General features: G+C 37.4%; 1 protein-coding gene across 19 annotated transcripts; it reads left to right on the top strand.

Annotated features, from left to right (window-relative positions):
* The first annotated feature begins 6866 nt into the window (after positions 1-6866).
* On the top strand, positions 6867-25501 carry LOC149031637 (uncharacterized). 19 transcript variants are annotated; one of them, XR_016177494.1, is made up of 4 exons: positions 8007-10678; positions 10775-10900; positions 11258-11621; positions 12401-12804. XR_016177494.1 is itself a non-coding variant. In XM_089175202.1 (2 exons), the coding sequence occupies exon 1, from the start codon at positions 7112-7114 to the stop codon at positions 7535-7537; it is 426 nt and encodes a 141-aa protein (XP_089031328.1). In that variant the 5' UTR covers positions 6867-7111; the 3' UTR covers positions 7538-7552; positions 24847-25501. The 19 variants fall into 19 exon arrangements, 2 of the variants coding, with proteins under 2 accessions (XP_089031328.1, XP_089031326.1); XR_016177492.1 differs by having other exon boundaries at positions 8008-10678; positions 11258-11853; XR_016177495.1 differs by lacking the exon at positions 11258-11621 and having other exon boundaries at positions 8015-8695; positions 8859-10678.
* Positions 25502-26306: the final 805 nt, after the last annotated feature.

The raw sequence follows: 26306 nt of genomic DNA, 5'->3' as shown, positions 1-26306 counted from the left end.
CCACACTTAACCAACCCCGTTCGTCCTCCCCCCTTTAGTTTCGCGCCGCTGAGTAAAGCAGCAGCCGCTTGTCACGAGACTAAAATTAAAACGAGACACACCCGCACCTCCATCATCGTCATTGCTACGCAAAAGCCCCTGTAAGTTCATATACGTGTACAGCAGGCAGATAGATACATCTGAATGTGTATGTGTATGTTATATGCGCGGTAGAAGCGAATGCAAAGCCGAAGCAAAATCAGCCTTAAGATGAAGGAACTTAAAGCTTAGCTTAGTTTCTCTCTCTCTCTCTCTCTCTCTCTCTATCTCTCTCTCTCTATCTCTATCTTATTCTACCCATCTCACTTCAACATTATACATCCCTCTAACGCGTTCACGTTCCTGCTAACGTCTGTTTCTGTAGCTGGCGTTCGTTGCTTCGCTCTGCCATTGCTGCTCGTTTTCGCCGATGGTGCTTCTCTGCTGCTTTGTGCTTTCAAGCTCGACAACTCCTACTTCTACCCTTTCACTATCTCTCTCTCTAATGCTCTCATGCATACGCGTACGTATACATATATTCTCTATCTATCTCGTTCTCACTTGCGAACAATTTCGAGTCAGCATACAAGGAGTCAGGAAGTATACCACATACACGAGAATTTCGTCTTCTTCATCTACTCGATTTTCTCTCTCTCGCTCTCTCTCTCTCTCTCTCTCTCTCTCTCTTTCTCTATCTCGCTATCTCCTATCTTCTTCTCTTCCAGTCACAGACGCGAAAACAGCGATGATGCAACTGGTGCTCGTTTCTCTGCCGACAGAGAATTTCTACCGGAAACGAAGGACGACCAAGAGCCGGATGGCCTTTTCGAGTTATCGACCACGTAACCCTCGATAAGCTCTACTTCGCTACCCACCACCTAGTTCATCGTTATTCGACCACGATTATGTTTTTCCGAAACGATACAATGGTAACTAAATTATATGAGAGAGAGAGAGAGAGAGAGATTTGAAAGATTCGTTTACTCGATTTATTAATATAAATATCCAGTGACGTATGTAATAAAAAAAAAAAAAATGATAAAAAAAGAACACGAGTGTCTTTCTTCTTTCCGTGGAAGACGAAAATATTTTCAGCATCGCTTTTTAACAAATCGCAAAAGAGAGTGTGTGTGTGATGCTCGAAGTTATATAGTGACTTCCTCGACTCTCTCCTCTTTTCAAGTCGTCCATATCAAACGAATCCCTTTGACTTTATCTACTACGACGAGAGTCGGTCGTTTGATCGTAAATCGAGCTCTGCTTTTGCGTTAGAGCCTACACACCCGTTTGTAAGAACTTATATACATATGCGTGCATATATGTATTTTCCTCTTCTCACTCTCTCTCTCTCCCTCTCTCACACCACTATCTCTTTCTCCGTTTCACCTTCGGTGAGAATTTCGCAAACCGTTTTATTAAATCATTTTTCAAACGAGGTGATATGTATCTCTTCTTCCTACTTATTCCTTCCCTCATCTTTTTTACATTAGTCGATAATTTAACGCTAAAGAATGAAGAAATGTTTAAACTCAACGATGTTATATCAAAACGTTTGAAATTATACAAATGTAATTATTTATTATGAATCTTGGTATACATTATTATCATATCCTAAGGGATATAATAATTTATTATTAAAACGTTCAGAAAATTTATTTATTTATGTTAAGATATTGCAATAAAGTCTTGAATTCTTTCTCAAGAATAATGGAGGAGAAAAAAAAAGAAAAGATTGCAAGCAAAGATGGAAACATATCGATCGGGATAAAAGCCCATTGTAAGCTTAGCTCGAAAAATTACGATACGATCGCGAATGATCTGTGTATTTCTATCTTTCTCTATCTGCTGTGTATATATATCTATGCACAATAGTGTTCCTAATATACTACCGTCATAGACCATAAAGCAGCGGGTCCCCTATTTCTACGAGTCTACGCGGACGCGTCTATATCGGCTTGCCGATCGACAATGACGTCATCGGACAAATCTTGATGATGGCGTGCCAGGCAAGAAACGTTGCGGCAATGCCACAAGGCCGTTTACCAACTACTCCAATGAGAAAAAAGAAATAAAGAGAGAGAGAGAGAGAGAGAGAAAATAAGAACTTAATCCTTTAAAAGTTCTACAATTTTCTTGTCAACAATTGGACTTGTTTTTTCTTTTTATATAAATTCAACACAAATTTTAATTGTACAAATTGAATCCATAAATATTCGTAGATTATATTCGAAAAGAAAATTGTTTAGATTAAATTTCTTTTATAAAAAAAAAAAACCCCTGACGCGTAATTTTGTACCATTTTAAATATAATACATTGAAATTTATTATTCGACATATTTTTTACAAGAATTGAAAATCCTTTGAACCAGGATTTGTATTTTTTTTTTTTTTTTTTTTTTTAAGATAATTAATGAGAGTAACATATCATTGTTCATAAAAAGAATAAAACACAAATAGCGGGCCTAGTTTGAAAGATTAAAAAATAAAAGTAAAAGGTAAAAATTATAATATAAAAGTAGAGTGTGCTATTGTGAATTGACACTAAATGTCACACATGTCAGTAGTAGGACACGCCTAGGAAGGTAACGTAATTTGATGCGTTTGTGTCTCGCATCACACATGACTAACAATAAGAGACACTATACTATTGTATAAAAAAAAAAAAAAAAATAAAAATAAACAGAAAAAGAAATAGAAAAACCGCACCCAATTAGAATATATGACTTTTTACTAATCAAAAAATTACACGAGTAATAATATACATTGTATATTAATATAATTTAAAATAAATCCCTAAGATAATTTCAATTACCAAATATTAAATATGAAATAATAATTTTATTGATCAAACGAAAATATTTTATAAACCGGCCTAATAATTACAATAAAAAGAAATTTTAGAGCCCAATGGTGTTATGATATATCGCGAATCATTAGTAATAAAAAATGATAATAATCATGAAAGATTTATCATATTAATGAACAACAAGAAAAAAACATAAAATATATGATATATTTATATCATAAAATATTTTTCAACAAAATCAACGATGAAGAAGTCTTAGAATATTCATCGAAAAAAATGTATTATATGTCAAGTTTCGTCTGATAAAACTCGTGAAAGTCAAGATAAATAGAGAAAGAGAGAAAGAGCAAGAGAAATAGAGAACTTTGGGATTTGGCAAAGTCTCGTTTCTGCTGATAGCGGTGCGCGGCTGCGTTATGCGCACGAAGGAGATCGAAAAAGTGGTCGAACGACGTTCCATCGAGCTAAAAAAGACGAGAAGGGGAAAAGAAAGAGAGAGCAACATTGGATATTTACGACGACCATAAGAACATATACCTACGTACATACATATATATATATATAATTCTGACGTGATGTAAACGGGTCTCGTTTTACTTGTCGCGTTACAACTTATTAAAGAACATATTACGAAAGTATTCCATAGAGTTTATTAAGTGATACGATATCGTATGATTGATTTGTTTCTCTTCTTTTTTTTCCTAGTCTTCAAATTACTTGTATGAATAATAATATATAAAATAACCGAATAAAATTAATCGTCCTACGTCGATGAAATTGATTACGATGCTATACTCATTATTTTGTATTTCTTACAACGAAAGATATAAACCCAATTTTATTTTTCAACAAATTTTATTAAAACGATTGATTAATTTTATTATCCGATACCATTAATCCTATTTCTTTAATTAAAAATAATATTATACAATCTCTTTGTATGTATAAATGTACGATTGATTAGAAATATATTGATATTATAAATTATAAAAATGTAATAATACTTTATATATAACTTTGGTGTGTTCTTATTCGACTGTTGTATTTATTTTCTACACATATACAAAACCGGACTCACGATGACTCAAGAATGCTACATTAAGAAATGAAGATAAAGTTCATACCTCGGGGGAATTAGTGCACATATAAACGCAAGTGGAATTTCTTTAAAAAGCCGCACTGTACTTCTCCAAGTTCTCTCAACTAACACGAACGAGCTAGTACATACTTGCACACTGCCAACTCTCCTTCCTTGCAAAACTAAACTTCTCTATCTCTCTCTCTCTCTCTCTTTCACTCATACACAATCACATTCACACATTACATCTAACTCAACCCATTCTTTCGAGTTTATCAATATTTCCCAAAAATTAGAGATAAAAACAAACTTGTAACATTACTTCGAAATATTACATAGTAATTCAATCTCTAGAAAATATCATTTTCTAGGAAGTTGAAGGGAAGAGATAAAAATCGCACGTGATTTAATCTTGGCACGAAATCAAAAATTATAGAGCTTTCCTGGTTGGTAAAGGGAAAAATATAAAAAAAAAAATAAATATACATACGTGTACATACATATATATATAAAGAGAAAACTAACTTATATGTCTTCTACTCTGGTGATTCTCGTTACCAGCACGAGAACACGGTATGAGTATGCATGAATGTACATATATACATATACGTGTATGTCGTCGACTACTGTAAGACGTAAGGCGAGAAAAGAGAAATCTTATTGGAACATACGAAGGGCACGAGAGTTTCCTCGCAAACTAGATGCTTTCTATCTTTTTCTTTTATATATATATATATACATAGAGACATATGTGTCTCCCTGGATGGTACCCGGACGAGAAACGACGAGTCGACTAACGAGCTGAAATAAAGTCGAATTGCTGGACGCGTAACTCGTTAATACGGGTCAGTGGAAAAGAGACGGAATCCGTGGTGGTACTCGACTCTTCGCACAACGAATACGATATTTTCATGCTGCGTGAAATGGGGAATCCTGGATGGTACTAAAGAACTACGTAGAGAAGGAAGTAATAAGAAAGAAAAAAAAAAAGAAAAAATTGAAAAAGGGTTGAGCTCGGGTCGTTCGCTCTGCTAATTCTGCTCCTAGTCGGAGAGGAGCGTCGACGCGGCACGTGCGCGCCCACTAAACGTCGCTCGTACGCACGTCTTTATATGTATATGGTATATGCATAATATGTAAGTGAAAGAAAGAGAGAGAAAAAAAATAAAAGAAAGAACAAAAAAAGTGAGCAATATAATCAACCGTAATTTCTAACCTAAAAGTTATTATCGTCGACGTCGTTAGACGGTCTTTCAAGTGTATAGTCACAATTCGCAATTCTACTAAAGATAAAAATAGAATAATGAAAGAAATTCACTGAAACGTGTGTGTATACCTTTAGAAATTCGCCTTATCGCTCATATTTAAGTACCGATATCAAACTAACACTTATCCTCGTGGTGGTTAAACGCGATAAAACTTACTATGAGAAAAAGATTTGTCGTTGGTTTAATCTTTCGCAAAAATGTACGTATAGGAATAATATTGTAACTAAACTTAAATATTCCCTAGTAACACAAAATATTGAATACATGTGTATTTATTATTAAAAAGACATTAAATCTCTTTTTAATATTAAATATATATGCATTGAATATTTTGTGCTACTAGGAATTCTAGACGTATAGAAATATGCATTTTTTAAATATATGGGAAAATTGATACGTGAAAGAAGTTGAAAAATCGCGCGAATCAACTGTCACGCGATTGGTCGAAATATAAAGACGAGCGGTAAAATTGATAACGCATATTGGTGGATTTGCATAGGACAACGACGACGACGAATGTAATTTCACGCTTTGGCTATTCATTCATTCACAGATTTAAAAGGATTTCAATTGTTTCATTTAAAGCACGCTTCTTTTCCGAGAAATTTACCGATAGAATTCTATAAGTAAAAAAAGAACAGAGCTAAAAATAAATACATCAGTCTAACCAAGCTTCCATTCGAATCCACGGTTGCCGTCGCGTTGCCATACACATATACACACATCATGTTTCTACAGCCGGTCTAACCAATGGTACGTCGTATATTGCGTAAAAAAGAAAGAGTTAGAAGAAAAAAAAAAAAAAGAGAGACATTTAATGTAAAAGAAAACGATCAAAAATTGTCCACATGATTTTACGAGGATTACGTTTTTTCTGACGAAATAAAAAATATTTAACATACCGATAAATAATTTAACACGCGGAAGAAAGGAAGGAAGGAAAAACAAAGAAATAGAAAGAAGAAAAAATGAAACGCGTAGGAGTGTCGTGATACACGTGATACGTCAGAGAGAAACCACGGAAGGGGATATGACGATATAAAAGGAAAGAGACCCAAAGAGAATAATAAATTGTGTGTGTGAATATTACGAAAGAATAAAGTTCTTTTTACCTTATTATCGGAGTCCAGATTTGATCGTAGTTGATAGTAGCGATGATATCTTTAAATATGATTTGATATCACTCCGACGGATCTGAACAATTTCTCGTCTTCTTATTCGTTGGAGCTACTGACTTCTCACCGTCGCAAGTATATATACATATATATAAAAAAGCACCAAATAAAACACTTTATGGTTATGAATATCTGTAATATTTGTCTGCACTAAATTCCAGAGAAAATGACGTTGAACAAACGCGAGATATATGGATTATTACGCTAACTCTGATGCTCTCCCTCTTTCTCTCTCCTCTTGACGTTCGCTTTCTCGCGGCGTACTCTTTTCCCGGAACTGAGAGACAGTAGTTAAAAAGACAGAGAGAGATAAATAGAAGGGTAAAGAAAAGGGTTAGGGAATAGATAGCACGAAGAAAAATGTGGATAAACAGATAGACAGATAGAGATAGAGGTAGATAGATAAAAAGAAAGATGTTAAGAAATGCACAAGGCAAGAGAAAGATAACCTCCCTCGCTCCTCACTTTAAACTCCGGTCGATCGGCCAAGTCGCGACACAAAGCACGAAAACTGCTCTCACTTGTATAACGCCGGCTCGGATGCGTGCTGACCTACTGCACTGTTCCGACTCATAATCAGTTCTTCCGTTTTATTCGATTTCGGCCCGCGTTGTTGCTTCGTTTAAAATATCCACTCTTGATTGCACGATGCTCTTTTATTAGAGATTTTTCCTTTAGATCCTCCTACTCTCCGCTTAATATCTTATATCCTTTCAATAGGGAATAAAGGTTCTCCCTAGTTTTAATATAGCCGCTCCTCAACTGAATGATCGATGTCCATCCGCCTGGTGAAAATCACGCGCGAACGTGGTACAACGAGACGACGAAACGACTACACAACGACGACGACTCTGCGACTGCGACTGCGATTGCGACGATGACAACGACGGGCGATAGTAGCGGCGACGGCGGCGGCGGCGGTGGTGGCGGTGGTGGTGGTGTTGGCGGCGGCGGCAGCAGCGGTGGAGGTGGTGATGGTGATGGTGGTGGTGGCGGCAATGGCGGCGGCGGCAGCAACGGCGGCGGCGGCGGCGGCGACGACGACGACGACGACGACGGCGGTGACGGCAACGGCAACGGCGACGGCGACGACGATGACGATAGACAGCGACGGACTATACGTCGTAAGAGAACCGGCTGTGCGGAACGAGGCAAATATATGCAGCTGACGGAAGCCTCGATGCAATTTTGAGAAAAGGGTGAAAAGGTAAGGCGAGCGATGCTGGTTAGGCGACGGGTATGCGACTGCTCGCTGCTTACTTAGCTAGCCACTGGCGGGGGCCTGGCGCGACGACGACTGCCGACCGTAGCGCCCCCCACCGTATCTCCATCCTTCTCTTTCATTATCATTTTCTCTCCCTCTCCAGTATCTGCCCCTCCGTTCGTCATTTCGGCTCTCCCCACTCGACCCCTCTCGCTAACCCCTCCTTCCACCATCCCACTTCTCTCTCTCTCTCCTCCGCGTTTACCAACTCAACTCCTCGAATTCCCTCTCTCTATCACGCTATACTTTCCCCTATCCTCCCATTTTGATCCATGCCTCTCTCTCTCTCTCTCTCTCTCTCTGTTCCAGTAAAATCCGTATATACATTCCCTCTCCGTATTCCTTCGGACAGTCGCCTGCCACCCAACCTACATCTCTCTCTCTCTCTCTCTCTCTCTCTCTCTCTCTCTCTCTCTCTCTCTCTCTCTCTCTCTCTCTCTCTCTCTCTCTACCAAAGGCAGCGATACAGCAAGGTCCCGTCCCCCGCGTAAAACAAGCGCGTCCTTTCTCCCTCTACCCACGATCGTGAACCGTGCCACGTCGCCGTGGCCGCCGATGTCGCCACCGCCGCCACCGCCTCCACCGTCGACGAGGACGACGACGACGAGGACGATGAGGACGATGTCGACGATGACGACGACGGCGACGACGACGACGACGCGAATTACCCCTCTCCGCGGCTCGATAAATGATAGTCGCGCGCATGCGTTAAAACTACCCCCACCAACTACTATTCCTTCATCTACCTGTCTTTCTCCAACTCCTTCAGCTCGACAAGTAACCCAGCCTGTTTCTCTCTCATACTCGTTCTCTTTCTCTCTCTCTCTTTTTCTCCCTCTCTCTTTAGCTTTTATTCGCTGGAGAACCGGCAACGGGTTCAAGTTAGGTGTCGCTCGCGGATCGCACCGACTATATCGCGTTCGCGTCTGGAAGAGATCGTTTCGCTTCTTCTCCTCTTCTCTCATTTCTTTTTCTTCTTCTTCTGCTTCTTTTTTTTCTTAATCTTATTCTTTTAGACGATACTCTCGCTCTGAAAAGGATCTAACATGACTATCATTATGGTTCGAAAAAGATAGCAATGAAAGAGTATCTATCTTTTACATTTAACGTATTTCTTTCTTTGTCTTACCGTATCTTTAATCGAACTTTCTCTCTTTCTCTTTCTCTTTCTCCTTTTATGTACATACAAACACCCTGACGTAACTCCCACGCTCCTTCTCTCTTTTTCTACCTCTATCTTTGAATGTAGGAACGTGCAGTCTCATCTGTGTAATCTTGTTTCGTCGCGTAAGAAAAGCGAGAGGGCGGAAACGACGAGTTGCATTCAAAGAAAATTATTTGCACCCACGCCGAATAAATATTTCTCTCTCTTTCTCTTATACATATGTGTTTCATCGGCTCTCGGCGCACCCTAAGATTCTATCTGCTGATAAAATAGGATCACCGTGTATCCTTCACACTGGTCATGGGAGTTTGTCTATCATGACATAAGATCGAGAGTAGCCAGATCGTAGATCAATTTATAGTCTTCCGTAAAATTGGAAAACGTTTTGATCAATTTAAATTATTATATCGTAGAATTATTAAAAAGTTTCATCAATGCGATCTATCAACTTGTTCGATTTTCAAAATTTATGCAATAATTGTTTTCCGATGACGTAATAATAAAATATAAATTATTCCATGCTATAATCAAAAAGTAACAAAATTTGAAAAGAATAATTTGTCATATTATCTTTTATTTAACGAGTCAAAAAATGTCTCGATAACTTATGACATTGATGTGACTTTATCGTGACACATACGCGTTACTTATATCTTTGTCGTTAATTCGTACGTAGCCATTTTTTCCGAACGATAAAATGTCGACAAAATAGCATGCTTGAAAAAAAAAATAATATTAGATGAATTAGAAAATGTACGATATAGGAAATATCGATCGAGAATGCCCAAGGCGATGAAAATGTCGATGAAAGAACATAGCTTAGAGTCGAATTGATCCTTTCACCTTGGAAACTTACTAACTACCTTCTCCCTTTAAAATTGTTCCTCTAGGGAGTCTTGATAGTAGCCAAGCGGAAGCGGAAGCTTCGCGGTCGCGCGTCGTTGCTTCCGATAAGCCGAACAACGAACAGCAGCTCTTCACGTTAGAAATTTTCGCCTTCGAAGAGAATGAGGATGAAAGAGAGAGAGAGAGAGAGAGAGAGAGAGAGAGAGATTTGTGAACACCATCCGGACGTATAGACGTAGTTAAGTACGACGCAATTCGAGCGACGAAATTTCAAAGATCGATCGTTTAAACGACGAGCATTTACGCTCTCTTGAATGTACATTGAGAAGAGGATTTCACAAGTTTACTATACTCAACGTTATCTATATTCTCTAGTGAAACGTGTACGTAAGCAGATAATTCGATGCAACTTAAAGACTGATCCGTATGTATTAGAAATTACTTTGACTTAAGGTGAAATACGCGAACATAACTTTGTAAGGTTTGAAAAATGAATGAACAGTTTGCGAATTACGCAGCTTCGAAATACCTATCGTAGGACTTTACTGGGTAGTATCTAAAGAAAGTAGAGAAGATAGATAGAGTGGAAAGATTCTGAAGATGGTGTAGAGACGGGGTGGATCGAATGTTAGAAAGAAAGAAACACAGAGAGAGAGAGAAAAAGGAGCAGCCGTTAAAGGTGTGATACGAAAGGAACGTCGAGAAAGAGAGAGAGAGAGAGAGAGAGAGAGAGAGCACGAGGTGATATTTCTCGCGAAGCTGAACCGAATAAATTTTTAACAAAAACTGCTGACTCACTACATTACGCTTCTTTCTCTCCTCTTCTTTTCTTTACGACCGGCCCGTCGCCTATCTTTTTCGTCCCGCGCAGTCGTTTCTTTATTTTCTTTTTTTCATTTCTCCCTTGACTCAACCTTTCCAGGACGACGTTGTGCATATATGCACCCATACAAAGATAGATACATACGTACATACATTACTACGTAACAATACTTTTGAATCTTGTCGCTTATATCGACATGCTTCCGAAATATTGTTAATATATTCGATAGGCACAGGTACATGCTAAGTTATGTCTACGTATACCTGCATTATGGATGTAACGTAACGTAAAAAGATTTTGTAAAAAGTATATCTATGTGTTTATGCAATAGAATCAAAGAGAGAAGAGAAAGAGAGAGAGAGAACAGGTCCGAACTAAACGAGAAAGCAGACGAGTACTTGGGAAGAACGGTTTTCCCTTTGACTCCGCAAGCTTTCCTGACCGCGCGCTCAAACGAGTAAGTACCTATGCTTTTATTGAACGATTTATAGTACTCGAAAGACGGCATTCGCGGTAGAAGAGAAGAGAAGAGGAGATGGAAGAGAAGGAGGAGAAGGAGGAGAACGAGGAGGAGGAGGAGGAGGTGCCTTTCCTTTCGATATTTAATAGCATACTTTTATTTATTATCTACCTTTACCGCAAATTTCCAAATAACGTTCACTACCGTACTCACATCCTACCCTCCTTGGTATATACCTACTCTTCCTATCCTATCTCGAGCTTTTCTTCCACGAGTCCTTTCTTTTTTCTATCTATCTATCTATCTCTCTCATTTTTATCCGATTTAAACGCAGATGAATTTTTATGATTATAGTCGCGGCATACCGCGATGGAATACTCATCGTTTTTCACAAACTGGATTCCAGGAGTCTACCACCGAAAATGGCCTGCTCTCGTGCATATATACATACACAAATATACACATACATAACATGCATATATACATTTAGCTTCATTCGCCAGTAATATTATGAATAAGATCCCAAAATGATGAAACGTAGTGAGATTCAGCGTACATACTCCCGTTCAGTTAGCGGGTAATATTATGCAACGTTTCCTGTTCACGTTTAAAGTGTAATTAACATATTCGCCATTGAAAGCAAACGAGGCCAAATCCCGAATAGAGCTAACGGAACGGGTACGGCCAGGGCGGGCGTATTGAGTAAAAACGTTTTACGGTAATCCTAACCTTTTATACGTAATATGTACACAGCGCATCAAACGAATAGCATTATCGTGATATCTTCTCTGTGGGATGCCACCTTAATATGGGAAAGCATTCGCTGTTATACTCTATTGTCATTGAAATCGCCGAAAACCTTAATTATCAGCCATTGGACTCTCTCCTACGTGTATTCACATAGACGAGGATAAACGTGCTCGTACACATTATTTCTTACACGGACACATGTACGTACATATATTATATATATATATATAGACGTAGGTCTACGATATCCGAAATACTCGAGGGAAAACTACTCGGTTTTCCTTCGACCGCGACGGAAATCATATTACACGATTTTCAGTAAAACCAGTCGGCATCTCGATCCTCTTCTCCTCTTTCTCCTTCCCCATCCTCCTCTGGAAAAAAAGCTTTCCCTTGGAATCGTTGCGGTCGATGCAAAGGTGAGGCTAATGAGCGCGTCTTCTATAAAGGAAAAAACGTCGGAGAGAAACGAGAAAATGAGAGAGAGAGAGAGAGATAGGAATGGAGAATAGAAGGTATATAGGGGAAAAAAGAAAGCTAACCAAAAAAAAAAGAAAAAAAAATAAATAAAAAAGATAGTTAGATAGATAGATAGATAGATAGAACAGAATAGCGAGGGGGGTGGTGTTGGTGGTGGAGGTTAGAGTAGGGAGAAAGAGAAAGAAAAAGAGAGAAATTTTCAACGGTGTAAAGCACGAATAGGGAAAAAGCGATTCGATCTTCACCCTCGGAACCATTTCATTCCAGGATTGTACCGGGGAATCTCTCGAATCGAGAAACAGACGTAACGCCGCGCGCGCGAACGATCCAACCAACCAACCAACGAACGAACGAACGAACCAGAGAACGAACAGGAGGCAGAAGAGAGGAGATAGCGCAAGAGAGAAGGACGGCTAAAAACCCCCTCGAGGTTTCGACTCAGCATCCCACGATATCTACATCTATTTTTGGCCACGGTCAGCTGTAGTTGCACGGCATTAGCATAATGAAGACGGTTCGTCTCGTCTCTACTCCTCTCCTCTCCTCTTTTTCCATCCTTGTCTCTCTCTCTCTCTCTTTACTCTATACTATCTGCCGTTTCTTCTCTCCCTTTCTCGCACGATCTATCTATCCATCTCTTTTGCTTGTACAGCCTCGTTGTCGTCTCTCCTTCCCTTTCTATTTTCCTCTCTCCCTCCCTTCGTACCACCATCACCACCATCACCCATCTACCACCACTACTAGTCTTTTTCTCTCTTTCACTCCTCTTCACAAGCAAACCGAGTGGTTCGGTTACTCCGTTGACACCGTTGCTGCTACTGCTACGAGTAAATGTGAGAGTAGCCGGTGCCGGATGGACCGAGAGGGAATATAAAGGCCATAGGATGAGATGAGTGGACCGAGAAAATGAGAGAGAGAGAGAGAAACTGGATGAAAAAGCAAAGAGAGGGAGTGCTAAAGCTAAAGGGGGATGAGTGAGTTAGGTGTGTGTATCTTCCGCGTGAAAATTTACACGCGATATCACTATGTTTATGTCATAAGACAAGGTAGGATCTCACCTTCGATTCATTTCTAGTTTAAATAAGGATACTTAGAGTAAAGAGGACAAGATTTTGTTAAATGATATACTCGTGTCTACTATCTCGTAGGAAAAGTAATTTTTAGTCATTAGTATCATTAGTACGATGACCAAGACACTACTGAATTCATATCTATATTTAATATGTCATGATTAAAAGACGAATAGAAATGTATATTGAAAAGAATGATTAAAAGATTGTATTTATTTAACGAATAAATTACATATATATGTATATGTAAACGTATGCGTAGGTGTCAGTATTGCAACTGGTACTCTTTCTCGGTCTCGGAAGTTCGACAAGGCGACGGGAAGGTCGTAAGAAAAGAAGTTATATATACATATGTATATATATATATATATACAAGTATAATAAAAAAGGGAAGAGAGGAGATCGTGTGGATGGTGAAAAGAGAAGAATGTAAAAGGGAGAGTGAAGGGAAAGAACGATGCATGCCGGCGAGTAGACTATTTTAAGTTAAGGGAAGTAAGCAATGTGTTCGAAGGGGAATGCCTTTTCTTTTCTTTTCTTTTCTTTTCTTCTTATTCTTTTCTTCTTATTCTTTTCTTCTTATTCTTTTTCTTTTCTTCTTCTTCTTTGACAAACGTACGAACGTAGAGAAGAAACACCGGTTTTTCTTAAATATCATCGAGAAAAGGTCATATAAATGACGAAAAGAGAAGGTGGCGGTGAAAAATAAGGAAAATCTTTTTATCTAAAATGAAAGGAAGAAAATAAAAGGGGAGAGAGAAAGAGATATATATATATATATATATATATATAGCTACTACTGTAGCAAGAATACAACACACAAGATAACAAGCTCAGCTTCATACGCAAAGAGGATGGAACCGGCCACGCTAAACTGACTTTCTTGAATAACTCAAGACGCTACTCAACGCAAGCAAATGCTCGCCATACGCGAATATTCCTTCTCTTCTTCTTCTTCTTCTTCCTCTTGGTACGAATCTTACTATCTCTTGACTATGCCTTCTTCTTCTGCTGCTTGGTTATAGTCTCGTCTCTTTCGCCACAGGAACACCCTAATCTATATCTTTATCTCTCTCTTTCTCTTTACACAAGAGAAAGGAAGATTTCGCGCTTAGGGTTCTCCACCTTTCACACTTCTCATAGTCCGACAATATCTCTTGGTATACTATGAAGATAATTCTCTTTTTCTTAAGAGAGAGAAAGAGAGAGAAAGTTTACATTGAATAATAGCTGATCGACCTCTTGATACGCACACATGAATATGCATATTCACATGAATCTAAACAAGATATTTTACTTAATCTATTATTATTAAATTCCTATTACACTAAAATATTTTCATCGAATCTTAACATAGGTATAGTACATTTCTTAACAACGAAACATTCCTTTAATGAAGCATACTCTACTATACGTTCACGTAGATAGTTCCGCGAAGAGAGTGGAAATTAATTTGTTCGGCTTGTGCGCCTGAGACCCGGCGATACCACCGAAGACTTAAATGAATGTACGAAGTTCGCACGCATTTTATTAATTTCACTTGGTGCATTAGTTATAATTACTATTACATCGCGACGAGGTGGTCGAGGGTAATTAATAACGAGGTACCGTTCATCTTCATTAATGGTTAAGAGTAAGTAAATAAGTAAGTATTATAATACTTACACGCGATTATTCTTTAATGTTAAGCTTTTAACTAAGATTGTCTTCAAATTTTCTTTTTGTATTCCCACGGTTTTTCTTTTTTTTCAAAGTAGCCAATCATTAAAAAATCAATAATAATGTTTATTAGATGATTCTATTGGAAAATCATCTAGGATGTTCGAAGTTTTGATGTACCGAGAGATATCTTACGCTAAATCACTCGATTCTCGGACCTTTCTCGGATTATGAACGATCCACTTAAGGCCTTACGGACTTAGGTACGTCCAAAGTGATCGATCGATCGATCGGTCGTTGTTGCATCGATCGATCCGACAACTGTTAACCGTAACTCTGATATAAGTAAGCATGTACACACAACTACGAGAGGATAGTAGTACGCTTAGTCGATTGCAAAACCCTTTCACGGCTGTCGATTATCGTTTCCGAAATCTGAATTCGACAAGATGCGTTCATATGGTTATACTAATTCATATCGATGTAAGTGCACTGATATTTAAATGTAAATCTTTCATCGTTTTAAATATCAAAATTTAAAACTACAAAATTAGAAACTATATGTCAAGTCTTTTCTTTTTTAATTCCAACTATAATTATTATTTCTTTTACGAATATAATGTGGATCGTTTGAAAATTGTAAAAAAAGAATATATATATATATATAAATATGAAAATATAAAAGAAATAAAAAAATAAATCCGCATAAAGGTTTTACTGGGAATCACTACTCCCTCTCACGTATGTTACAACAGATTCATGCATATTCAAAAGTTCAACGTAAAAGTCGGTAAATATTTTTTAACGAACATGGAATTGTGTGTTAATTGTTTAAAAGACCGAATACCAAGAGATAAAGATGACTTATTGATGGAATATTGATTCGAATATTATATATTGAAATAAAAAACAGATACGAGAAAAAGAGCAAAGAAGAATAAGAAAAAGAAAATAGGTTCGTGTACGCATCGTCTCTATCGGTACAATTGCATTTCGTTATTTCGTCTGTACGGTTATTTCTTTCTTTCTTTCTTTCTTTCATTCTCCCCTTTCATCCTATTTCTCCCTCTTTTTCTTCTTTTCTTTCTCTCGTCCGACGTTATTCCGAGTAAATAACATTTACCATTGGAAACGCGACGGGGTTACGGGACAAATTGATCTCGCTAGAGTCACGTACTATCCTGTGTCGGAACAACATAAAAATGTAATTACTCCTGTCATCGAAAACGAGCTGAAGGAAAAAGAAGAAGAAGAAGAAGAAGGAAAAGAGACGAGGCTATAGCTGAATTCAGGCTCGAACGTGATGTTTAGTTTGGCAATGAGGTGAGTTCTCGCTCTCTAGATAAGAGATAGTGAAATAGAGAGAGAGAGAGAGAGAGAGAGAGAGAGAAAGAGAACAATTTTCAGAAAATAAATCCTCCTATACCTACATATATATATACACATATCCTACTTTGCGTTAGTGACTTTTCTTGTTTATTCGTTCAACCTAATATTACGAGTCTCCAGCAAAATCATCTTCAATATTTTTCTAAGAAGTCGGCCGCGAATATTATCGAATAAAAACAATCTTTCGTAATATAAATTATATTTATAGTCATTTTTATACGTGTTTATTTGATTTCTCCAATTATCTAATGTACATAAAAGCTATGATTATCTTTTTTTTTTGTTTTGTTTAAGTTTAATAGAACATTTAATAAACGTTGAGAGAAATAAAATGAGAGAGAGAGAGAGAGGGGGAAAGGAAGTACTTGGAAAAAGAAAAGGTGTGTAGCATTTTAGAAAATGTCTCCTTTGGCGTTAAACGAGACCCGCTGGGCTAAGGCGGGAACATTCGCGTAAATATTCCAGCACCATTCTCTCACTTTATCATCATTTCGAGCAAAGACTAGATTCAAACGACCAAGGACGCGTCTTGCAAGAGAAACAAGAATTCTTCGTCTTTCTTTTCGCGTCGCGAGGCATACGAAAGATAGGAAAACGAAAAGAAAAAAAAAAAAGAAAAAAAGAAATGGACGCACAAAATGTCGTAGAAAACAAGGACGTCGTTGTGTCACGGTGATTTTCATTGGATCAAACCCCTTTTTCCTTCTCAAAGATTCTTATCTCGGAATTGGCCGAAAAATTTTCAAGATAAGTATCGAATAGTGTTCACACTCGCTCTTTCCTTTGGTATAAAGTGAGATAAGAAATAGAGAAAAATATAGAAAGAAAGAGAGAGATAGACGGAACGATCAACGCCCATCTTCGAAGGATCTAACGAGATCAACGGTTAGGAGAACGCGTGGTGAGAATAAATTTTCGCGGTAGGAAACTCTCCTTGTCGTCGTCATCCAGTGTCATCGGGTTCGTAAACGCATTTACGATAGTAGAAGGACACCTTATTTCTCGCTTGCTATCCCTCGAAACTCCAACGTCTAACGCTTTACACCAATTCCCCTACCCCTAGAGTCCACCCACCCCTTCTTCTACCACGTAAGACAAGCCAGCCCCTTCAGCTCCGTTTTTACTGGCCTGTCTACCGACCTTCCTTCTTTCCTTCCTTCGTTCCTACGATCGATCGTAATTTCCGTCAGTGAGTCACGAAAGAAGAGGGAGCTCCTACGTTATATACATACATATATATGTATACATACATACTTATATGCATGCATACATACTTACGTAGAATACGGTACGCGAAGGAGGAAAGATATAGGGTAGGTATAGTTCGGGCAGAGGGGGTGACTAATCGCGGGGCTAAACTACCAAGAACCACCCCACGTGATACGAGGCGGCTTCTTAGAATCGCTTTCGAACTTCGTCATGGATTTTATCCAATGGATGCCGTATATAACCACCTACTGTACGGTGTAGTTACTACATACGTTATACAATCTACATATGTATATGCTTACTATGTATATACACTATCGGACAAAAGTTTGAAATCACTTGCTTTCGTAAACGCGACAAATCGAATATACCGATTTATTTCTCTATTTCATTAAAAATAATTATCTAATAAATTTTAATTACGATAATGATCTTATTTTAATTTATATGCTCAATTAAACATGAATTTTTATCCTGTAACATCTATAAGAACAATTTCTATAATAATAAATTAGAAAAAAGTTTATTCATTAATTAATAAACAAAAAAAATATAATAGAAAATATAAAACATATTATTTATATATAAAATTTGATTGACAAATAAATTTACAAATTTGTTTCTTATAAATATCTCACGTTTATATGAATTTAAATAGGAATTGACTTTTGACAGTTAGTGTATATACACGTACGTATGCCGTACCGCGTAAACGTGTTTGTCGCACAAAGTCGCATTTGGTCATCGAAGGAAATGCCTGATAGATATCGTCCTGTCGTCGTAGATTACCGTCCCTTTGTGGTCCGTTCGAGTGTCGATATTCCGTTTGCCCTCTATATCCCTTCCCAAGGATTATATCGAGAACTACCATGTTTCAGATCGTTCGTATGTTTCCAATACGATAACAGCATCAAATCTACAGTCAAATCCTTTCAAAGTAGTATACTAAACATTTTAACCCTTTCTCTTCCTCCTCCTTCTTTACCCCTTTCCACCACCGCACCAACGATTGTTCTCATTTCAATCGTTCATCGTAATTCTTTACAAAATCGAAATAAATTCTGATTGATCGTTTTCATATCAAAGCATGAGAATAACCGGCGGCGACTTCTAGTCGACAGAATTTGTACTTTAACATCGTGCGTTATATAAACCGGAAAAATAATAGCTGCAGTACACACAGACAGACACATGTACTTACTAACTCGTCGATTTTTCTACATCATGTTTCTCCTATTTATGGTTTCTTTTTTTTCTTTCTTTCTCTCTCTCTCTCTCTCTCTCTCTCTCTCTCTTTTATATATATATATTCTACTTGTACTTCCACTTCTAGTTCGTCGGCATACAAAAGACTTCGTTCAAGTTGATGACTCGAAGGAATCGTACAGTAGATAGTAAACAAGTATCATCCTCTATACGAATAATACAAATTCGATTTAGAACGATCCATGGAAAATAGAATTTAACAATCTCGTATGTAATTTATTGATTTAATACGCTAAAGTATTATCAATATTAGAAGTAAACTTGAATAAAATAAACTTTGCACACACCACACACATCTAGATCGTCAACTATCTCTCTCTTTCTCTCTCTTGGTACACTTGGAAAGCTTACGAAGAGTCATCGTAGTCTCAAGGATGAAGCTTGTGCGCTTGGTACTTGAGGAGTCATCAAAGAGTAACACATTGAAATGCAAGCTTGCGCGCGAGCGTTCACCAGCAAACAGCTTACAAGCCATCCACGAAGAAGAAATTTGACTAAACGACGACTGGATGGCGGAAAATCAATGCACAATAATATTACACACGTATATCCGTTTGGCGCTTATCCAGATGCATTTACCGACGGAACACTTTCCAACGTAGATAGAAAGAAAGAGGAAGAGAAAGAGAAAGAAAGAGAAAGAGAGAGCAAGAGATGGAAGCAGCTGGATACAAGTGTACAATAAATATACACGAGGCTTATTCCGTTAGAAGTATCTCGTTAAACGAAAAAGAACGCAAAATCGTAGGATCGCGACAGCAGAAGCCCACCGGGATAACGTTTCCACGAATAGATATGTCATTTATAAATCGCTTAGTTCAAATATCAAAGAGAATGATGCATAATACATATTCGAAGTGAAACTTTAGCGATATTGAATTTTACATAAGGAAATTCAACGTAACGAGGAATAGAATATAAACAAAAACAAAAACAAATAAAAAAAAAAAGAAAAACAAGTAATACATTTAAAACTATTTCTTTGAAGAACGATGAAAACGAATAAGGAACAGAAAAATGATCGGTAGCGTATAGCAAATGCGCATCTGCTACGAATCATACCTACATTCTATATGGATAACAAAAATGGTGTTGGACTTTTCGGGGGAAAATATTCTCGAATGTCTCATCGTTTATCTCGAGAACTAAGCATCTTAAAGCTGCGCCTAGTTCCAAGGAGCCGACATAAATCGTTCACACGTTTCTAGCTAGTTTTATATCTTTCTTTCTCATTCTCTCTTCTATTTTCCTCTTTCTCGAGATCATAATCCTGCTCTCACGGGGAATGAGCCATGTAGCGGAAAAGAAATAAAAACTAGAAGAGAGAGAGAGAGAAGTATCTGCTGTTTGGAGTTGTTCCGGACACGCACGAGCCGTGTCTATTATGTGTGTTGTGTCCGGTCTATGCCCTCGAACTTGGCACCAGGTCGCGAGTTCCTGTTCAAAGAAGAGAAAACCATGACCAGTCTCAACGTCGATCTTTTCGATCCGGTTATCTAACTCTCTTTCTTCCTTCCTTTCTTTCTATTTGAAGGCTCGCGGATAAAAAAAAAAAAAACGTCTGCAAGCTAGTTTGCTTTTTCTTGCACGGTGCAAAGGACAGACATCCCTTATTTCGTGCAAGGCTTAGCCCACCCCTCTTCTCCCCATATTTTTTGTTCCTCGAGCTGCAGGTTGCAAGGCTGCACGGCATTTAACCCCACATACATAGTATATACATCCATGCATAGGTCGTATCCTATCATCGAAGTCGAAAGAGGTGAGTTGGTAGGTCGAAGACCGCGCGCGGTTACCACCTGGCAAGCTTGTTAAATTTATTTCTTCGATGGGACTGTGCATGCACGATATCGACGAGAGTTCCCCACGTCTAACCCTTAATAATATTTCCGTCTACACGACTGATTCGAGTAAATATGTATTTATATGCATATATATACATATATACTCTAACTTTCTAATACGTATAAATGTAAACATATACATATAGGATGTGTGTCTCTGTGTGTGTGTGTGTGTCTCTCTCTCTTTTTCATAGTATTTCACGTGCTCCGATGCGTCAGCCGTGGATAATATTCGGCCCGGTGAAAATTTATGTTATCGCGGGGGAGTAGAAACGAGCTAGCTTTGAGCATACCGAGAATTTTAATTTCAATGTATAAGGAAATGCTACTCCTACGTTTAAATTTATTATTCTTTTCTCGTTAACGCGTTTATTATATTATACGTAAGAAAAACGGGATATATAAATAATTACGAACATTGTTATATAACAGAGAATTATAAAGATATTTCTTTCTTTTTCTTTTTTTTTTTTTCTAACGTAATTATTTCCTTCTCTTTAACCATCCTTGAATATTTTTACCGAGAAATAATTTGTAGGATGCATCTCGTCCTATCGTTTCTACTAAAACTACGGTGTGTTTTGTTCTTCCGGCACGCGTTTCCAATTGATTGACGTGCAAAAAGCAAATTTCCAAAGACAGATTTAGGGATCAATGCAAAGCACGATGGTAGAGAGATAGATGAAAGGATCCAGTATGGTTTTCGGCTCTATTTCGGTGATAGCTGTCGTTTCACGCTGCATCATGTTCTTTGTACGCATACATTCTCTTGTATTTCTCTCTCTCCCTCGTTCACTGTATATATATATCGACATATATATATATATATATATATGCCGAACGATCCATGCAAACACAGAACGGTATACTATTGATACGCGTGCATTTGCTAAAGCCATTAAGGGTTGCTGGCCGCACCGTATATGTTCGCGTACACAGGTAAGCCAAAGGATGCTGGACACAGACACTGGAAACGTGTATATCCAGGAACGTGTAGAGTCTATTAGAACTATCAGACCTTTATCAGGCTAGACGCCAGAAAGATTATGCAATTACGAAATGGCTCCTATCCAAGAGCAGCTTCCAAACTTCTACGCGATCGTTTACACCTTCTTCAAGCCTTTTGTCTTTCCACCCCTCTTTATCCCTTTTCTTTACTTAAACTTATATTTCTTGTTGTTGTAATTTAACCCTTTTCTTTAATTTTTTTTTCACGACAAATAAAAAATGCATTTATGGTCAAATGGTTAAATTCAAAAGAGAGAGAGACAGATTATAAAATTACAAAATACGTGTATTACGAGTTATAACGTTTGTCATGGACATTTTTTTTATTTTAAAAACTGATTTCAACATACGTGTAATATATATATATGTACATTTAACAAGTATTAATTCTCATTCATTTCCATTCACTATTCGAATCAACGAATATATCTGGCTCGTTGTAAAGAAAAAAATCAGTGTCCATTACAAAATTCTCTTTCTATTCGAAAAATCAAAAGAGAGAGAGAGAAATATATAGAAATATGTATATAATAAAATACGTGAGAGAGGGAGAGGATATAGAAGAGAATTCTCTAACAGGTTCTATTCGATAATAATAATAACGTGTTCGCGCGAAAGCACACACGTCGTATATCAACCGTAAAAAGGGATTGTTTTACCTGTAACGAGCGAATTATCGTCTACGAATCGAACAGACGTTTGTTTCCTAAAAAATAGAAAAGAGAGCGAGAGAAACATAAAAGAAAAAAAAAAGACAAAAGCAGAATTAATCTTTAATGCGTTAAAACGAAACAAATTGCCGGCAAATCCGGATCGGACGGATTGGACATCGGAAAGCGTCGTTTGTAACGCGACGACGAAAGTTTCATGGAAAAACCTCTGACTAAAGCCACCCCTTCTCTACTTTATCCCTCTTCATCTCCACCTCCACCTCCCTCTCTCTCTCTCTCTTATTCTCTTTCCCCATTGATTCTGCGAAAAACGTTCTAGTTCTCTCGGATGTGCTCGATCCCGTTCCGGATAGAATAAAATGCTAACGGACTCCCGCCGGTAATTCCGTGAATTCGCGTAACGGCATAGTCAGACGTACGATTTACGAAATCATCCTATCGGCGCCAAACGATTCCTAATGCCTTCTCTCCTTTCTCTCTCGCTCTCTCTCTCTCTCTTTCTTTCTTTTTTCTCATCCCACGTTTCCGATCAATAACGGGTGAAACGATTCTACTCCCATCTACCACCCACCCTCCTTCTTTTTGTGATCGACCCACCTCGGACCTCATTTCTTTGCAAGTTTCGTCCTTTACTCCGAATGAAATGGAAAACACCGGGATACAAAATTTCGAACGAACGTAAGATAGAATGAGAGAAAGAGAGAATACTCGAGGGTTGAGGTTGAAATTTTCAAAGGAATTTTGATAGTAGCACGTCGATAAATCGTCCTGGCATGTTTCCTTCCTATTGTGCGACCTTCTTCTTCTTCTTCTTCTTCTTCTTCTCCTTCTTCTTCTCTCAACTCGACTCTTCGGCGAAGTAGGTACGCCTCAGCACATACATACATACATATTTACGTACGTATATACGTAGGTATATACTATATACATACTAGTACCCTCCTATTCTCCATCGATGTTAGAAGCTTTACTATTCCCGCAAGAACGGGTACGTGCAACGTGCAACGGCAACCGCAGCACCAGTAGTAAGCACCACCAGCAAACCCTGCCGCAGTAGCATCACGGAATTGTTTAGAACGCGCGAGCCACTCCAGAAGGAGACTTCTACTCGCTCAAGAGTCTCCGTTCTTCCGCTCGATCCTCTCCACTGCGTCCTCTTCCACCTCCTATTCCCTCCTCTTTCTCATCCTACTCTTACTACTACTACTACTACTACTACTACTACTACTACTACTACTACTACAACTACTACTGCTCTTCTTCCTCATCATAGTAGTAGCGTCAGCTTCCTACCCAAGAATCTTTATAGTCCCTCGTAAACAACGGTTATGAATCGCAGCGTTTGTTACCGGATTTAGACGCTCTCAGGCCAAAAATTCAAAGGACTTATCTATATACGTATCTATATGTCTCTCTCTCTCTCCCTCCTATCCTATGTTTACCTATCCTTTAATACGACGTGTGTGCGTGTATTGCGTACCTTCTTCTCTATTCATATTACTTGAGTCGATATAACTATAACCATTAGATGAAATGAAATTATTTTCATGAAACGTTTACTATCCTCTTTCATCTTTTATTTTTGACTCAACTCGACTCGACTTTTTTTTTTATCATCAGACATACTTTTTCTACGATCACTGTATAAACAGTTATATAATATATCCGATGGTGATATTCATTGTAGAGAAAAAGAAATACGATCGGACAATATGGAAACCCCTCCCCTTTCCCTATTCGTAGACAATTCTTGTTTCTCTCTCTAAGTAAACATCGAATTACGGTTCTATACTATTATATGTATCGATAACTATGTCGTATTGGATATTTTAATTTCATTTTTTAATAAACGTTAAATATTCCACCTGGTAGAATAAAAGTTTATTTTAAAAATAAGTAATAAATATATTATATATTTATTATTATTAGTTGGCAAATATAAATATAAATATATATATATATTTAATTTAAATAAATAATTATATTAATATTATATTAAAATTATTAAGAGAGTAATAAATATTTAATAAGTAGCAATTAATAAGATAATCTTATTCAATCTCTTATAGATCTTATAATATATCGAATAAAATATTCATTCATTTATTTTCTTAAATAAATATAAACTCACAGGTAGAAGAAAAATGACTTTAAAACGAAAAAAAAAAATATATATATCAAACTCTCGTAATTATTTTCTATCGAACGATCATTTTACGTTTGGAATCGTATATTAATTTATTCCTTTTTCTGACTAACACAAATTCACGAGTGTGAGAAAAACGACCTAAAAAATAAATAAATAATACTCGAAAGAAAGAAATAAGAAGTAGAAAAAAAGAAGACGGCAAAGTCTCATAGTCGTTTTTGTCTTTGGCGAGAAATAGAAAGTTATTTATGCGAAATAATAAAAATTCCAGAGCGAATTCCAGGGTCCAGAGAACGAAGCGATAAAACGATGCGGTGAATTTAAAAGCGAAAAGCGTCGAATATATACATAAACATATATATATACATATATACATATATATGTTATGTAAACGTGTACATATATATATACGTGTACATATATAATACGTTTGGTTTATTCTTTTTTCCAGGATCGAAAGCGTGGGCGTCGAGAGACCGGCTCCGTTCCAGCATCGTCCAAAATATTTCAATGACGTAACAAGCAACGAACGCGAGACCGGATTACGTATTCGCCATTCGCGGATGCACGAGCATAATCCCTCCTCTTGCGAGGTTTGCCTTTCACGAACGAATATGCGAATCTCGCTAGCATGAGTGTTCGAGAAAACGTGGACCATGGACACAAGAGCAGCCCAGGGGCCTTCATCTCTCGAATGGTATTCGAGTTCGTACAACGACAATGACGACGAAGACGACGACGACGACGACGACGACCAAGACGACCAAGACGACGATGAAGTATATTGCCGACTCTCCATTTATCTGTCCAATATGAAAAATAGCCTATTACGAGGAACAAAGAGGCGAGCCGGATCTTTCCTTTCGGATTCTTCTCCATGTATAACTTTAAAACTGATTGTGAGAGAAATTTTACTTTGACGATGAAATTCGCAATATTGCGACATAGATTACAAAAAAAGAAAAACCTCACATTTCTTATAAGATTTTTATTTATTATAATGGTAAATAATATTTGCTATATGGGTTTATTATTTTTGTTGTTGTTGTTAATGCTAATTGTGATTAATAATAAGATAATAGAAATAAATTATTTATAGGTCAGAATTGGTATTGAAATTGATCGATACAATTGTTTCTGCACAGAGTGATATTATTAATGAAATTTTTGTCTTTATTTCTTTTTTTGTTAGATGTAATACACGTTTGATCGGTATATAATGTTAATAATATTTGCTATATGGGTTTATTATTGTTGTTGTTGTTGTTGTTGTTAACTCTAATTTTAAGTGATTAATAATAAGATAATAGAAAATAAATTATTTATAGGTAGATACAATTGTTTTTGCACAGAGTGATATTATTAATGAAATTTTTGTCTTTCTTTCTTTTTTTTCTTTTTTTTGTTAGATGTAATATACGTTTGATCGGTAACATTGGTAGCATAATCGCGATACGCACGTTAAGAAGGATGTACGAGTTAACTTAGCTCGTTGCATTAACCGAGATGAACTCATTCCGCTTATTTCTTCTCCCATCTCTCTCTTTCTCTCTCTCTCTCTCTCGTACTCTTTCTGTCTATCTGTCTGTCTATCTATCTTTTTTCCCTTCCTCTCTCATTCTCTCTCTTTTTCTCTCTATATATCTGTCCCCACTTCATTTCTTCTCCTCGATTCGCCCTCGTGCTCCTATAATTCTTGTTCGGTCCATATTACGAATAGCTTTGAGACGTCTCTCTCGACCGCCCACTATTTTTCGGCCGTCCCTTACCTTTTTCTTCATCGACTTAACGAACCACGAAAATTGCTAAATCCTCAGTTACTAGATGTTTACTAAAAACTTTTCCTATTTTATTTTCAACCTAATTCAGTATAAAAGCATGCACATTTTTGTCGAACCAAACGTTCGTTCC

The sequence above is a fragment of the Polistes dominula genome, unplaced genomic scaffold (genome assembly GCF_049000335.1).
Source record: "Polistes dominula isolate Pdom_NZ unplaced genomic scaffold, Pdom_raw_medaka contig_82, whole genome shotgun sequence".
Lineage (NCBI taxonomy): Eukaryota > Metazoa > Arthropoda > Insecta > Hymenoptera > Vespidae > Polistes > Polistes dominula.
This window is presented reverse-complemented; position numbering and strand designations above follow the sequence as displayed.